The sequence below is a fragment of the Lethenteron reissneri genome, unplaced genomic scaffold (assembly GCF_015708825.2).
Source record: "Lethenteron reissneri isolate LAM-NWPU_2019-01 unplaced genomic scaffold, ASM1570882v1 scaffold_573, whole genome shotgun sequence".
NCBI lineage: Eukaryota > Metazoa > Chordata > Hyperoartia > Petromyzontiformes > Petromyzontidae > Lethenteron > Lethenteron reissneri.
Window position 1 is genome coordinate 1 of NW_026892095.1, and position 12,769 is coordinate 12,769.

At 50.8% G+C, this 12,769-nt stretch overlaps 5 protein-coding genes across 5 annotated transcripts; all 5 read right to left on the reverse strand.

Moving 5' to 3' along the window:
* Positions 1–3,691: 3,691 nt before the first annotated feature.
* Positions 3,692–6,648, reverse strand: LOC133339934 (histone H2A-like). Its single transcript, XM_061548044.1, has 2 exons — positions 6,524–6,648; positions 3,692–5,346 (listed from the first exon to the last, which is right to left on the reverse strand). Exons 1-2 carry the CDS (start codon positions 6,592–6,594, stop codon positions 4,938–4,940), a joined length of 480 nt encoding a protein of 159 aa, XP_061404028.1. The 5' UTR covers positions 6,595–6,648; the 3' UTR covers positions 3,692–4,937.
* Positions 6,649–6,668: 20 nt separating this feature from the next.
* On the reverse strand, positions 6,669–7,302 carry LOC133339935 (histone H3). The gene has a single exon (XM_061548046.1). It carries the CDS (start codon positions 7,077–7,079, stop codon positions 6,669–6,671), a length of 411 nt encoding a protein of 136 aa, XP_061404030.1. The 5' UTR covers positions 7,080–7,302.
* Positions 7,303–8,115: 813 nt separating this feature from the next.
* On the reverse strand, positions 8,116–8,830 carry LOC133339936 (histone H2B type 3-B-like). The gene has a single exon (XM_061548047.1). The coding sequence runs from the start codon at positions 8,589–8,591 to the stop codon at positions 8,190–8,192; it is 402 nt and encodes a 133-aa protein (XP_061404031.1). The 5' UTR covers positions 8,592–8,830; the 3' UTR covers positions 8,116–8,189.
* Positions 8,831–9,396: 566 nt separating this feature from the next.
* On the reverse strand, positions 9,397–10,025 carry LOC133339937 (histone H4). Its single transcript, XM_061548048.1, has one exon. It carries the CDS (start codon positions 9,758–9,760, stop codon positions 9,449–9,451), a length of 312 nt encoding a protein of 103 aa, XP_061404032.1. The 5' UTR covers positions 9,761–10,025; the 3' UTR covers positions 9,397–9,448.
* A 370-nt stretch (positions 10,026–10,395) lies between these two features.
* On the reverse strand, positions 10,396–11,466 carry LOC133339933 (histone H1.5-like). The gene has a single exon (XM_061548043.1). It carries the CDS (start codon positions 11,412–11,414, stop codon positions 10,752–10,754), a length of 663 nt encoding a protein of 220 aa, XP_061404027.1. The 5' UTR covers positions 11,415–11,466; the 3' UTR covers positions 10,396–10,751.
* Between the last annotated feature and the right edge of the window lie 1,303 nt (positions 11,467–12,769).

Here is a 12,769-nt window from a genome sequence, read left to right on the forward strand (position 1 = left end):
ACCGCTTACACCAGGAAACTCATTTGAGGCCGAGTCGACCTAGGGGATGAGGCCCAGGACCGGTTCAGAAAATCGTCACCGGTGAGGTAACTTTACCTCAGATGAGGTAACTTCACTTCATGCGAGGTAACATTACATTAGGTGAAGTAAAATTACCTTCAGGTGAGGTAACTTTTCCTTTACCTCATGCGAGGTAAGTTACCTCGCGGGAGGTAACATTACCTCAGGTAAATGTAGCATTACTTGATGTTATCCTAACGTATTCACATCACTTCAGCTAATGACCCTATCGTAATATTCTCACGTAGTTAAATCGTTAAACACAATTATCGCGTGATTATTACCTCAGGGTAAGGTAATCGGAATGCAAATGGAAGGCGAGGTAACTTTACCTCAGGCAAGGTAACATCACCTCAGGTAAATGTAACATTACTTGAGGTAATCCGAACGTATTCACATCACTTGAGCTAATGCTCATATCTTTACGCTAATATCGTTAAATCGTTAAACACAACGCTCGCGTGACGTCACCACCTCAGTGTCGAGCCGTCGACACTTCACGCGGCAGCCTCGAAGTGCACCCAGCCTGGCACAGGCGCCGTGGTGACGTCACCGTCACTCAGTGGCCAATGGCGGCGATTGGTGGTGGGGGGGGGGAGTGGGGGGTGGGAGGTGGGGGGAGAGTGGGGGGGGGGGAAACGGAGTGGGGGCGGAATGGCGGTTGGGGGTGTGGGGGTGGGGAAGAGGGGGGGGGGACGAGGGGGTGGGGGTGAGTGGGGGCGGAATAGATAGATAGATCGTTTATTGTCATTGTCACCAGTACAACGAAATTTAAAATGATCACCAGTCAGGGCATCATTCATAAATTTAAATTAAATAAAACAAGAAAATAAAAATTAAATTAAATGAAAGATAATCAATTTATACTATATATAAAAACAGCCCAAGTATACCCACATACCCACATAAGGTTACATTTTGTCATTGCACATCTCTATTTCACAGTCAATTGTAAACACTATTACTTAATAATTAATTAGCATTATTGAGTGTGGTGATCGCTATAGGATAAAAGCTCTGTTTGAATCTGTTTGTCTTTGTTTTGACTGATCTAAATCGTCTGCCTGATGGCAACAGCTCAAACAGTGAGTGTCCAGGGTGAGAAGAGTCCTTTATAATGTTCTGTGCTTTTTTGATGCAACGTGAACTGTGTAGTTCTTCCAGTGTGGGGAGATGGCAGCCGGCGATCTTTTGGGCTGTGTTGATGACCCTCTGGAGCGCTTTCCTCTGAGCCACTGTGCAGCTGGTGTACCATACACAGATGCAGTATGTAAGAATGCTCTCGATGGAGGCTCGGTAGAAGGACACCAGCAGTTTCTGTGTGATGTTATTATTCCTGAGAATTCTCAGGAAGTAAAGTCTCTGCTGGGCCTTTTTCAGAAGCTCAGTGCTGTTGGCGCTCCAGGTCAGGCCCTCCCCAATGTGGGGGGAGGAGGGGGTGGGGGTGAGTGATGGGGTGGGGGGAGTGGGGGTGGGGGAAGTGGCGGGGAGTGAAGGGGGGTGATGGGGTGGGGGGAGTGGGGGGTGATGGGGTGGGGGGGTGATGGGGTGGGGAGGAGTGATGGGGTGGGGGGAGTGGGGGGAGTGATGGGGTGGGGGGAGTGATGGGGTGGGGGGAGTGGGGGGGGTGATGGGGTGGGGGGAGTGGGTGGGGTTTTATACTGGAAGGAACGAAGTGGACCAGACCACCAATAGATTAATGTGTCTGTCCGTCCGACCGTCCATCCGTCCGTCCGTCTGACTGTCCGTCCGTCCGTGTATCAACATCGCCCCCTACTGCAAACACTTGGCATGACCCTACAAAAACCTTTAGACTCAGTGACGCTATCCTGGTAGTAACATCGCCCCCTACTGCAAACACTTGGCATGACACGTGTAACATTCCCTTATTCCCTGAGATAGCTTTTAATTAAAACTTACAGCTAGGCCTAAAGCCTAGAACTAGGCCTGAAACTCTCCCTTCGTATCGTACCCTCGCGTGTGTGAAAGGGAGTTATGTTTAACAATGTTACATTCCCTCATGTTTTTAAATAGAAACATTTAAATTTAAAGCTTTTATATAAATCATTAAAACATTTAAATAAAAAATTAACTCACAGCGCCCTAAAGCCTACAGCTAGGCCTAAAGCCTAGAACTAGGCCTCAATCTCTCCCTTCGTATCGTCCGATTTGGTGTAGCAACATCGCCCCCTACTGCAAACACTTGGCAGGACCCTACAAAAACCTTTTGACTCAGTGGGGCTTTCCTGGCTTAACAAGTGTAATAATAAACTTCGCTTCAAATTTACTTTACTGAAACGCAGCACGTTTTATTAACACAGAGACAAGATACATTTATTAACACAGAGACAAGATACATTTAATCGCCTTATTTGTGCACGAAAAGCACGGCGCGAGGCCTACTTCGGAAAAGGCTTCGCGAGGCCTACTGCAGAGAAGGCATCGCGAGGCCTACTGCTGAGAAGGCTTCGCGAGGCCTACTGCAGAGAAGGCTTCGCGAGGCCTAGTGCAGAAGGCTTCGCGAGGCCTACTGCAGGAGGCTTCGCGAGGCCTACTGCAGGGAAGGCATCGCGAGGCATAGTGCAGAGAAGGCTTCGCGAGGCCTACTGCAGGAGGCTTCGCGAGGCCTACTGCAGGGAAGGCATCGCGAGGCCTACTGCAGAGAAGGCTTCGCGAGGCCTATTGCAGAGAAGGCTTCGCGAGGCCTATTGCAGAGAAGGCTTCGCGAGGCCTATTGCAGAGAAGGCTTCGCGAGGCCTATTGCAGAGAAGGCTTCGCGAGGCCTAGTGCAGAAGGCTTCGCGAGGCCTAGTGCAGAAGGCTTCGCGAGGCCTAGTGCAGAAGGCTTCGCGAGGCTACTAGGCAGGAGGCTTCGCGAGGCCTATGCAGGAGGCATCGCGAGGCCTACTGCAGGGAAGGCTCGCGAGGCCTATTGCAGAGAAGGCTTCGCGAGGCCTACTGCAGAGAAGGCTTCGCGAGGCCTACTGCAGAGAAGGCTTCGCGAGGCCTACTGCAGGGAAGGCATCGCGAGGCCTACTGCAGGAGGCTTCGCGAGGCCTAGTGCAGAAGGCTTCGCGAGGCCTACTGCGACAGGCTTCGCGAGGCCGTCCCTCTGTCTGACAAGATGGCCGCCCGCTCCCCCTGCGATCCGTGGCCGTCGCATCCGGCGCAGCCAATGACATTGCCTGTTGCAATCCTTGCTCTGTGGGCGCGCGAGTCAGTGGGGAGGGGGGTGTGGACGTCATCGCTCTGTGGGCGCGCGAGTCAGTGGGGAGGGGGGTGTGGACGTCATCGCTCTGTGGGCGCGCGGGTCAGTGGGAGGGGGGTGTTGACGTCATCGCTCTGTGGGCGCGCGAGTCAGTGGGGAGGGGGGGTGTTGACGTCATCGCTCTGTGGGCGCGCGAGTCAGTGGGGAGGGGGGTGTGGACGTCATCGCTCTGTGGGCGCGCGAGTCAGTGGGGAGGGGGGTGTTGACGTCATCGCTCTGTGGGCGCGCGAGTCAGTGGGGAGGGGGGTGTTGACGTCATCGCTCTGTGGGCGCGCGAGTCAGTGGAGAGGGGGGTGTTGACGTCATTGCTCTGTGGGCTCGCGAGTCAGTGGGGAGGGGGGTGTTGACGTCATTATTAAATAATAAAATAATAAAAAGAAACCTTTTACTTATTATTTTTATTTTCATTAGTTTATTATTAAATAGCATTTTTATTTTAATAATAAAATTTTACAATTACTTTTTTGTTTTATTATTATTTTATTATTTCCATCTTACGTGACTTTACCGAAAGAACCAAGCAGATGAATCCCTGCAGTCACGAAAGCTTTAAATCGAAATGACCACCGCGTTACAGGAGAACAACAGATCGTGAACGCGCTTCGACGATTCATGGCAACGGCAACACAAAGCGCCACGCGCAGTCTCTTGCGACCTGCTGTGGAGTGACTCATGCAGCCAGCTATGGCTGCAGGGTTTTGGTAGTACATGTTGTTTATGCCATTTATTGTGAAAATTCCGTCACAGTTCCTATGATTGCTTTTTCATTGCTTTCATGGCTTTATTTTGGTGATTTCGAAAAGTGTATTGGTTTAGCCATGTTTGTGTTGTTGTAGTACAGAGTTAGACTGATGGCCTTAATCTAAGTTGTCTTGTGGTTGTTGTTGTTGTTTGACTTGCATCCCACTGGGATTTTTGCACACAGCGTTGGTGTACGGTGTTTTTTCTGCAATATTTTTGCTGTCTTTTCTTGGATTTTCTGTTTGCACTTAGTCACATATTCACTTTAAGATGTTTTTTGTTCATGTTTTTTGTTTGTTGCGGTTGCACCCGATTCAAGAGCTGAATGGCTCACAGGGCTATACCTAATAAATGAACTTGAAATGAACTTGAAACCAGCGGTGTCTGCCCTTTAACCCCTGACCCCCCCGTCCAGCTCTTCCCCGCGCGTGCGATTGGTGCGTGTTGTCGTGAGAGCGGAGATGTCGTGTTTGCGTGGTGCGTGAGGGTGGCTCGCAGATCCCTTAAAGTGCTTGAACCATTCACCGACTCCTCTTCACATGTAATCTGACCGCTCAAAAAGAGCGAGTTTTATTCTTTAAAAAAACACGATACTTTCTTCCAATAGGCATCATAATTTATTCTAAACCATGTTCCATGATTGATGCAATGTTGGAATGCTGCTCAAATACCGTTCCTAAATTAGACATAAAGGGTATCTGGAATGAGCAGAGCATTCGTTTAATTGCGAGCAATTTGGGACGAGGGCAACTCGACGACGGTGTCCTTATTAATAACAAAACCCCTGTGCACGACTGTCCGAGCTCTTTGCAAGCAAGTGGGTGGCTCTGAAAAGAGCCGTTGTTGTGGTGGTAGAGGCGGCGGCGCGTTCACTTCTTTGCCTGAGAGGTCTTCTTGGGCAGCAGCACGGCCTGGATGTTGGGCAGCACACCGCCCTGGGCGATAGTCACGCCGCCCATGAGCTTGTTGAGCTCCTCGTCGTTTCGCACGGCGAGCTGCAGGTGTCGGGGGATGATCCTCGTCTTCTTGTTGTCGCGGGCGGCATTGCCAGCCAGCTCGAGGATCTCGGCAGAAAGGTACTCGAGCACGGCGGCCAGGTAGACGGGTGCTCCAGCGCCGACCCGCTGGGCGTAATTGCCCTTGCGGAGCAGCCTGTGAACGCGACCCACGGGGAACTGCAGGCCGGCGCGGGAAGAGCGGGACTTTGCCTTGGCGCGAGATTTGCCACCGGTCTTGCCGCGTCCAGACATCGTTAAGGGACCTAGGATGCAAAAAGCACTGGAGACAAAGTACGAACGATTTGTGACGTTAACACGCACCACGGGAGCGGCTTTTATAGCGGAGACGAGGATCGTAGAGCGCGCCGCTGCTGATTGGCTCCTCTCGCTCGAGTCCCGCCCTCTCCTTGAGCCACCAATGACAAGCCGGGACGCGAGGATTCGATGTTGACTTTCATTATTCGTATCCATATATGTTTTAATGCGCACACGCATCTTATGAATTAAACAATGCGATACACGTACTTAATAGGTCCAAGTTTTAAGCATGATAGAGTTAATTTATGGGCGCGTGCTGGCAAGTCAAACTTATAAGCGGATTCCGCAAATATCAATGTATTATTGATTATAATCATCATTTTGAGGGACCGCATTGGTTATAAGAAATCATTGTGATAGCCTTGAGCTCGTGATTGATCGCCCACGTGCCTATACGGTGTATAGATATATTTTTTTAACCGCCTGTTCGGGCAATGCCTAAAAATATATGTGCGTGAATAATTCAGTCTCAGTTTGCAAAATGTGAACTTCTTATCAGCTCGGGCTTGAAACAGCATAAACCAATATCTTTGGGTTTAATCTATATATATAAAATCGTGAATGTCTGTCTGTCTGTGTGTGGATGTCGGACCATACGCACTTTCATTGGACGCCGGTTGCCCCTGCCAACGCCTAGCGACGACTTCGCCGCTTTCATTGGACGCCGGTTGCCCCTGGCAACGGCTAGCGACGGGCTAGCAGTTGCGGGGTGGACGCCATCTTTAATTCCCGTTAAAAATAGGCGCACGCATTAACACGCGACTCTGAGGTAAATTCATCTAAGTTTCACGTCCTCTTTACTCCCCCCCCCACCACAATGTGTGCTATTACTATTATAGGGTCGGTAGATTATTAAATTATAGCGATTACACAGTATTATTGTAGCGCGGGGGGGGGGGGGGAAACGGCACCCGTACCCAGCGTCAGCCGGGTGGCAAAATCAGGCGAGGCGGGAGGCTCTGCACGGTGCTAGGCCTCCACACCCACCACGCGACTCTGAGGTAAAATACATTTCACCAAAATAACTCTTTTGTTGTACATTATGTAAACATGGTTTCACAACGCTTATACACAACACCAACGTGTGATGTTGCAGAATGAGCGGCGGGGTATAGAAAATGAACTTGATTGTCGCTTACGCCTGACGACTCGTGAGAGCCGTGACCAGCAAACGAAGGTTTCCGGCACCCGAACTTTGAAGGACACACATGGAAGCTTTCTCACGAGTAAGTGGTGGCTCTGAAAAGAGCCTTTGTGTTGTGCTTTGAGGGCCGAGCTGGGCGTTCAAGCGCGCTCGCCACGAATGCGGCGGGCGAGCTGAATGTCCTTGGGCATGATGGTGACGCGCTTGGCGTGGATGGCGCACAGGTTGGTGTCCTCGAAGAGCGCGACAAGGTACGCTTCGCTGGCCTCCTGCAGAGCCATGACAGCGGAGCTCTGGAAGCGCAGGTCGGTCTTGAAGTCCTGCGCGATCTCCCTGACGAGGCGCTGGAAGGGCAGTTTGCGGATGAGCAGCTCGGTGGACTTCTGGTAGCGGCGGATCTCGCGCAGAGCGACGGTGCCGGGCCTGTAGCGGTGAGGCTTCTTGACGCCGCCCGTGGCCGGAGCGCTCTTTCGGGCCGCCTTGGTGGCGAGTTGCTTGCGGGGGGCCTTGCCGCCCGTGGACTTGCGAGCCGTCTGCTTGGTGCGAGCCATGGCTTGGTGAGGGCAAAGATTCTCACAGGCGGGGAGGAGAAGGCGGCTTATGTAGCCCAGAGCGCGCGCTCACTGGTCAGCGGAGTCGTGACGTGCGAAGAAGGGGCGCGTGCTGATTGGTTGGCAGCGTGCAATGATCTCGAGTCGTCAACTCTTCTTCATCAACGAAATGTTCTCACTTTGGAGCATTGCAGAATGCCGCATCACGATGCAGTAGTACCGTTTGAGCGCCGTCCGTGTCTTTAACGGATGTTCTTTTCTCAAGCAAACACCTTTCCGAAGACAACTTTACAGTGCTCCGCGTGATCTAAATAAAGTGTGAAAAACTGCACTTCATTGGAAACAGTAATACGTAAAAATTATTCTTTGGTTCTTTCGGTAAAGTCACGTATAAAGAAAAAATAATAAATTAAATAATAGCATACGACGTTTCGATTGCAACACAAGCAATCATCATCAGGTATAATGAAATAGCGACATAAAATCGAACCAGAAAAAATTATAGACAGACATATAAGCAGACAGATATCACCAATTTGTTTTTTTATATACGTGACTTTACCGAAAGAACCAAAGAATAATTCCTGCAGTCACGAAAGCTCCAAAGTTAATACGTAAAATTGTCGGAAAGAGGTGATCACAGGGATAGATATCTATTCTCTTGGCATTGAGATGATGATCATCAATTATACTGCACGAGTCATCCATGCTAGGCGCTTACTTTTACATAGATGCACACGTGCAAAATGTTAGTTCCTGCCCGAAAATACAACCACGAATTAAATATATTGCATTGCAAGGTTTTGGCACCAAATATCCAATGTAATATCTGAATGGGCTGCAGATGAAATCAATGGACAAACAAGTCCAAGAAATGCCTGCTGGTGAATATGATGTGCCATGAATATTGTTATCGCTTTTATTCACGTGGAAACAGGTTAAAATGCGTTCCATCTCTCCATTTCACTCAATGAGCGAACAATGTCCCCGCGTGAACCGGGGCTTTGTTGGAAGTTTCGTTTAGTACTCCTGCTAGGACTGGTACAAGCAGGTTCGGAGAGGTGGGTGGCTCTGAAAAGAGCCTTTGTAATTAATGGTGGAGTCGAGGCTTCACTTGGAGCTTGTGTACTTGGTGACGGCCTTGGTGCCCTCCGACACGGCGTGCTTGGCCAGCTCGCCGGGGAGCAGCAGTCGCACTGCGGTCTGGATCTCCCGAGAAGTGATGGTGGAGCGCTTGTTGTAGTGCGCCAGGCGGGACGCCTCGGAAGCGATGCGCTCGAAGATGTCGTTGACGAACGAGTTCATGATGCTCATTGCCTTGGACGAGATGCCGGTATCGGGGTGCACCTGCTTCATCACCTTGTAGATGTAAATGGCGTAGCTCTCCTTCCTGCGGTGGCGTCGCTTCTTGCCATCCTTGCGCGTAGCCTTGGTCACAGCCTTCTTGGAGCCCTTCTTGGGAGCAGGAACCTTGGCCGGCCCAGCGCTCTTTGATGCGGGAGGATCGGGCATGTCGACGCGTCGTAGGCAGCAGCTTCAGGTCAGAACAGACGGGAAGCGAATGTGGATGTCGCTCGCGCGTTGAGCTCCTTTTATAGGAGGCGAGATGCAAATCAGAGGATCGTAGTGCGCGGCGCTGCTGAGTGGCTCTTTTAGTACCGTCCCTCTCCATCAGCCTCCAATGAGAAACGCGGACGCGATGTTCACTTTAATATCGATTTTACTGCAAAAAGGACTTGTGAATATAACACAATGTAATGTCCAAACATGTGTATTAGTGAATTGCAGCCATGGCATTGCCTTTGTTTAAAAAGGATGACTAGAAAACCCAATACAGTATATTGTGTTTTGAGCGTGGGTTTTTTTGTTTCTTACGAGGGATTGTTTCACCACTCGTCTAATACGGCGCACGGGCGTTTTATGAACGCAATTTGGAAAAATACAAGCGCTCGGTGGAGAAAAATAACTTCGCTGTTGTGCTGTACAGGTGGAGATTAGCATTCCGGCACGCTCCGTCAATTAGGACGAGTGTGCTGTAAGATTGTGGCGCCAAATGCTCTACGTAATATCGTATTCGGCTGCAGCTGGAAATAATTAACGCAAAATACCAGAAATGGGTACTGTATTAAGGCGTTCAAGAATTACGCCTTGTTAAATGTGACGTGAATATCATGATTTCTTTCATTCATTCATGTGGAAGCAGATGAAGATTCGCCAACTCAACAAGCAAACGTCCAGCACGCTCACAACAACCCAGGACATGTGCTCCATTCAGAGCGTGTTTGGCAACACTGGCGCAAGCAGTTTCGAAGAGGTGGGTGGCTCTGAAAAGAGCCTTTGGGTTGGCTTAGTGTGCGAGAGATGGGCGCTCAGCCTCCGAAGCCGTAGAGAGTGCGGCCCTGGCGCTTGAGGGCGTAGACCACGTCCATGGCGGTGACGGTCTTGCGCTTGGCGTGCTCCGTGTAGGTGACGGCGTCGCGGATGACGTTCTCAAGGAAGACCTTCAGGACGCCGCGGGTCTCCTCGTAGATGAGGCCCGAGATGCGCTTCACACCGCCGCGGCGAGCGAGGCGGCGGATGGCGGGCTTGGTGATGCCCTGGATGTTGTCGCGCAGCACCTTGCGATGGCGTTTTGCGCCTCCCTTGCCGAGCCCCTTACCGCCTTTACCGCGTCCAGACATTGCGACTACTTGTGACAAAGCTCCTCGCGAGAGACTGCGCGCTCAGCTTGCAGCAGCAGCCGCCTTTATACCCGAAGCGTGGCGACGTCACCGACCACCCCTGCCCTCCGCGATGGCTCCGCCTTAAACCTTCCACCTTTAACCTCTGCGACGAAGAAAACCCTCCACCGTCGTCAATAACACTTCCTTGACATGTATAATATGCGACGTTTTGGGCAATGGCCCTTCTTCGAAGCACTCTGGAATGATATTGGCACACCCGCAGCGAACGCCAGAGGAACGCCATCTGTTGCAAGATTGCACGTGGCAGTGAATAATCGGTGTAAGGTCTTGTTTGCAAGTGAACAAGATGAACTAACTTTATAATCGTGTGAAGCTAAACGGCTTCCAACACAATAGTTGAGTGAACGTCACCAACTAGTTGTCCCAAAGTAAGAAAGACATTGCAAACAATGCGATATTTACGTATAGTAATTAATTTAATAGAGAAGTTTAGATGGTGCACCGCAATGTTTACAAAACAAAAACAAAGTGAAAAGGCGAGAACGAGCGAATGAAGGCAAATGAGTAAAGCTGTCTGGAATCAATACATTTTTAGACTAAATTCCATATTTGGCACCAGTAACATGATGACGGAATGAAGAGGTGCAACACATAATCAAAATTGGAGGTTCGTCAAGAATGCATCGATTTTGAATCTGGATTTAGATTAGAATCGCCAGCGAGAATGCTGACGTCGCTGAGATTACTCTGCACTCAGTTCGAGTGAGGGAGCTGCCACCCGCCTCGCCTGTGTTTGTGATCCCTGCTTTCGGGCTCGATCACTCCCATCACATCAATGCTTAAAACACATCGAGTGGGTGAAATGTTACACAGTTAATTTGAACTAATTGAAGCGCAGCAGCATCTGGTTCACTTTTTTAACGAAGTGGGTGGCTCTGAAAAGAGCCGTTGAGGTGGAGTGAATCGAGCGTCGGTCGTCCCATCGGATTCACTTCTTTGGCGCAGTCTTCTTGGGCTTGGCCGCGGCCTTCTTGGGCTTGGCCACCTTGGGTTTGGCGGCCTTGGCCTTGACGGTCTTGGGCTTAGCGACCTTGGGCTTCGCAGCCTTGGGCTTGGCTGGGCTCTTCGCCGCCTTCTTGGGCTTAACAGCCGACTTCACCTTTTTGGGGCTCTTGGCCGCCTTGGCAGCCGCGGGCTTCTTTGCTTTCTTGGGAGACTTCTTGGGCGCGGTCTTCTTGGCTGCCGCGGGCTTCTTCACCTTCTTGGCTGCCGCGGGCTTTTTAGCTGCGGGCTTTGCCGTTGACGACTTGGGCTTCGCCTTTGCGGCAGCCTTTTCCTTGTTGAGTTTGAAAGAGCCAGACGCGCCGCTGCCCTTCACTTGCGCCACGGCGTCTTTGGCCACGAGCTTCTTGATGGCCAACTTCACGCGGGCATTGTTCTTCTCCACGTCGTATCCTCCGGCAGCAAGCGACTTTTTGAGCGCAGGAAGAGACACGCCGTTCCTCTCCTTGCTGCTGGCCAGAGCCTTGAGGATGAGCTCGGACACGCTGGGGCCGACCTTCTTGGCCTTTGGAGCGGCGCGCTTCTTCTTGGGGCTTTTAGGCGCTGAAGTAGCCGCAGCTGGTGGTTGAGCAGGAGCAGTTTCCGCCATCTCAAGACGTCGCTTTTATCGCCTCGCCTCTTTGAAACCGAAATCAGCGCTCTCACGAATTCGAACCGAGCGTCCTCCAGGCCCGAGGTTATTATAGAAGCGGCGTACTGAAAGCGGACGTCGCTGAGATCATCCAGCACTCAGCTCTAGTGAGGGAGTTGCCACCATACACACTGTGTTTATCACGCCTGCCTTTGGGCTCGATTACTCCCGTAACGTTCATACTTACATGCATCTAGTTAATACATCATCACGAAGATCACTTCTTTAATGTACGTTACTTATGCAATATACGACAATGCTCACGATATAAATTATAATTCTAAACAAGTGAACAACCAACATTTGGGAGACATTGTTCGGTCAGGGCAAGATATGATGATTGTCGGTTTTCAAAAGTGTTACTGATGAACACTATTTAAAACGCACTCGAATTTTTTGCAAGACAAGATGCTTCAACAGACTACTCATATTTAATTCCAACAAAATATTTTCTATTTAAGTTTTGCCTCGCGCGCTCGCGATTCCTCCTCTCGCGCTATGGTGAGGACTGCGCGCCATGTCTGGTGAGAATAGAGGGGAGTGTGGAGATCTGGTGAGAATAGAGGGGAGTGTGGAGTTCCGGTGAGAATAGAGGGGAGCGTGGAGTTCTGGTGAGAATAGAGGGGAGTGTGGAGTTCCGGTGGGAATAGAGGGGAGTGTGGAGTTCTGGTGGGAATAGAGGGGAGTGTGGAGTTTCGGTGAGAATAGAGGGGAGTGTGGAGTTCCGGTTGGAATAGAGGGGAGTGTGGAGTTCTGGTGAGAATAGAGGGGAGTGTGGAGTTCCGATGAGAATAGAGGGGAGTGTGGAGTTCCGGTGAGAATAGAGGGGAGTGTGGAGTTCTGGTGAGAATAGAGGGGAGTGTGGAGTTCCGGTGGGAATAGAGGGGAGTGTGGAGTTCCGGTGGGAATAGAGGGGGAGTGTGGAGTTCCGGTGAGAATAGAGGGGAGTGTGGAGTTCCGGTGGGAATAGAGGGGAGTGTGGAGTTCTGGTGAGAATAGAGGGGAGTGTGGAGTTCTGGTGAGAATAGAGGGGAGTGTGGAGTTCCGGTGAGAATAGAGGGAGTGTGGAGTTCTGGTGAGAATAGAGGGGAGTGTGGAGTTCTGGTGGGAATAGAGGGGAGTGTAGAATTCCGGTGAGAATAGAGGGGAGCGTGGAGTTCTGGTGAGAATAGAGGGGAGTGTGGAGTTCTGGTGAGAATAGAGGGGAGTGTGGAGTTCCGGTGAGAATAGAGGGGAGCGTGGAGTTCTGGTGAGAATAGAGGGGAGTGTGGAGTTCTGGTGAGAATAGAGGGGAGTGTGGAATTCCGGTGAGA

What these genes read in the sequence shown, in the direction of transcription:
- LOC133339934 (XM_061548044.1), bottom strand. Translation starts at nt 6,594, where the DNA reads ATGTGTGTCCTTCAAAGTTCGGGTGCCGGAAACCTTCGTTTGCTGGTC. An exon ending in GCTCTCACGAGTCGTCAGGC is followed by an intron (nt 5,347 to 6,523) that starts GTAAGCGACAAT and finishes CTTTGTCTCCAG; the next exon opens with TGCTTTTTGCATCCTAGGTC.
- LOC133339933 (XM_061548043.1), bottom strand. Translation starts at nt 11,414, where the DNA reads ATGGCGGAAACTGCTCCTGCTCAACCACCAGCTGCGGCTACTTCAGCG.
- LOC133339936 (XM_061548047.1), bottom strand. Translation starts at nt 8,591, where the DNA reads ATGCCCGATCCTCCCGCATCAAAGAGCGCTGGGCCGGCCAAGGTTCCT.
- LOC133339937 (XM_061548048.1), bottom strand. Translation starts at nt 9,760, where the DNA reads ATGTCTGGACGCGGTAAAGGCGGTAAGGGGCTCGGCAAGGGAGGCGCA.
- LOC133339935 (XM_061548046.1), bottom strand. Translation starts at nt 7,079, where the DNA reads ATGGCTCGCACCAAGCAGACGGCTCGCAAGTCCACGGGCGGCAAGGCC.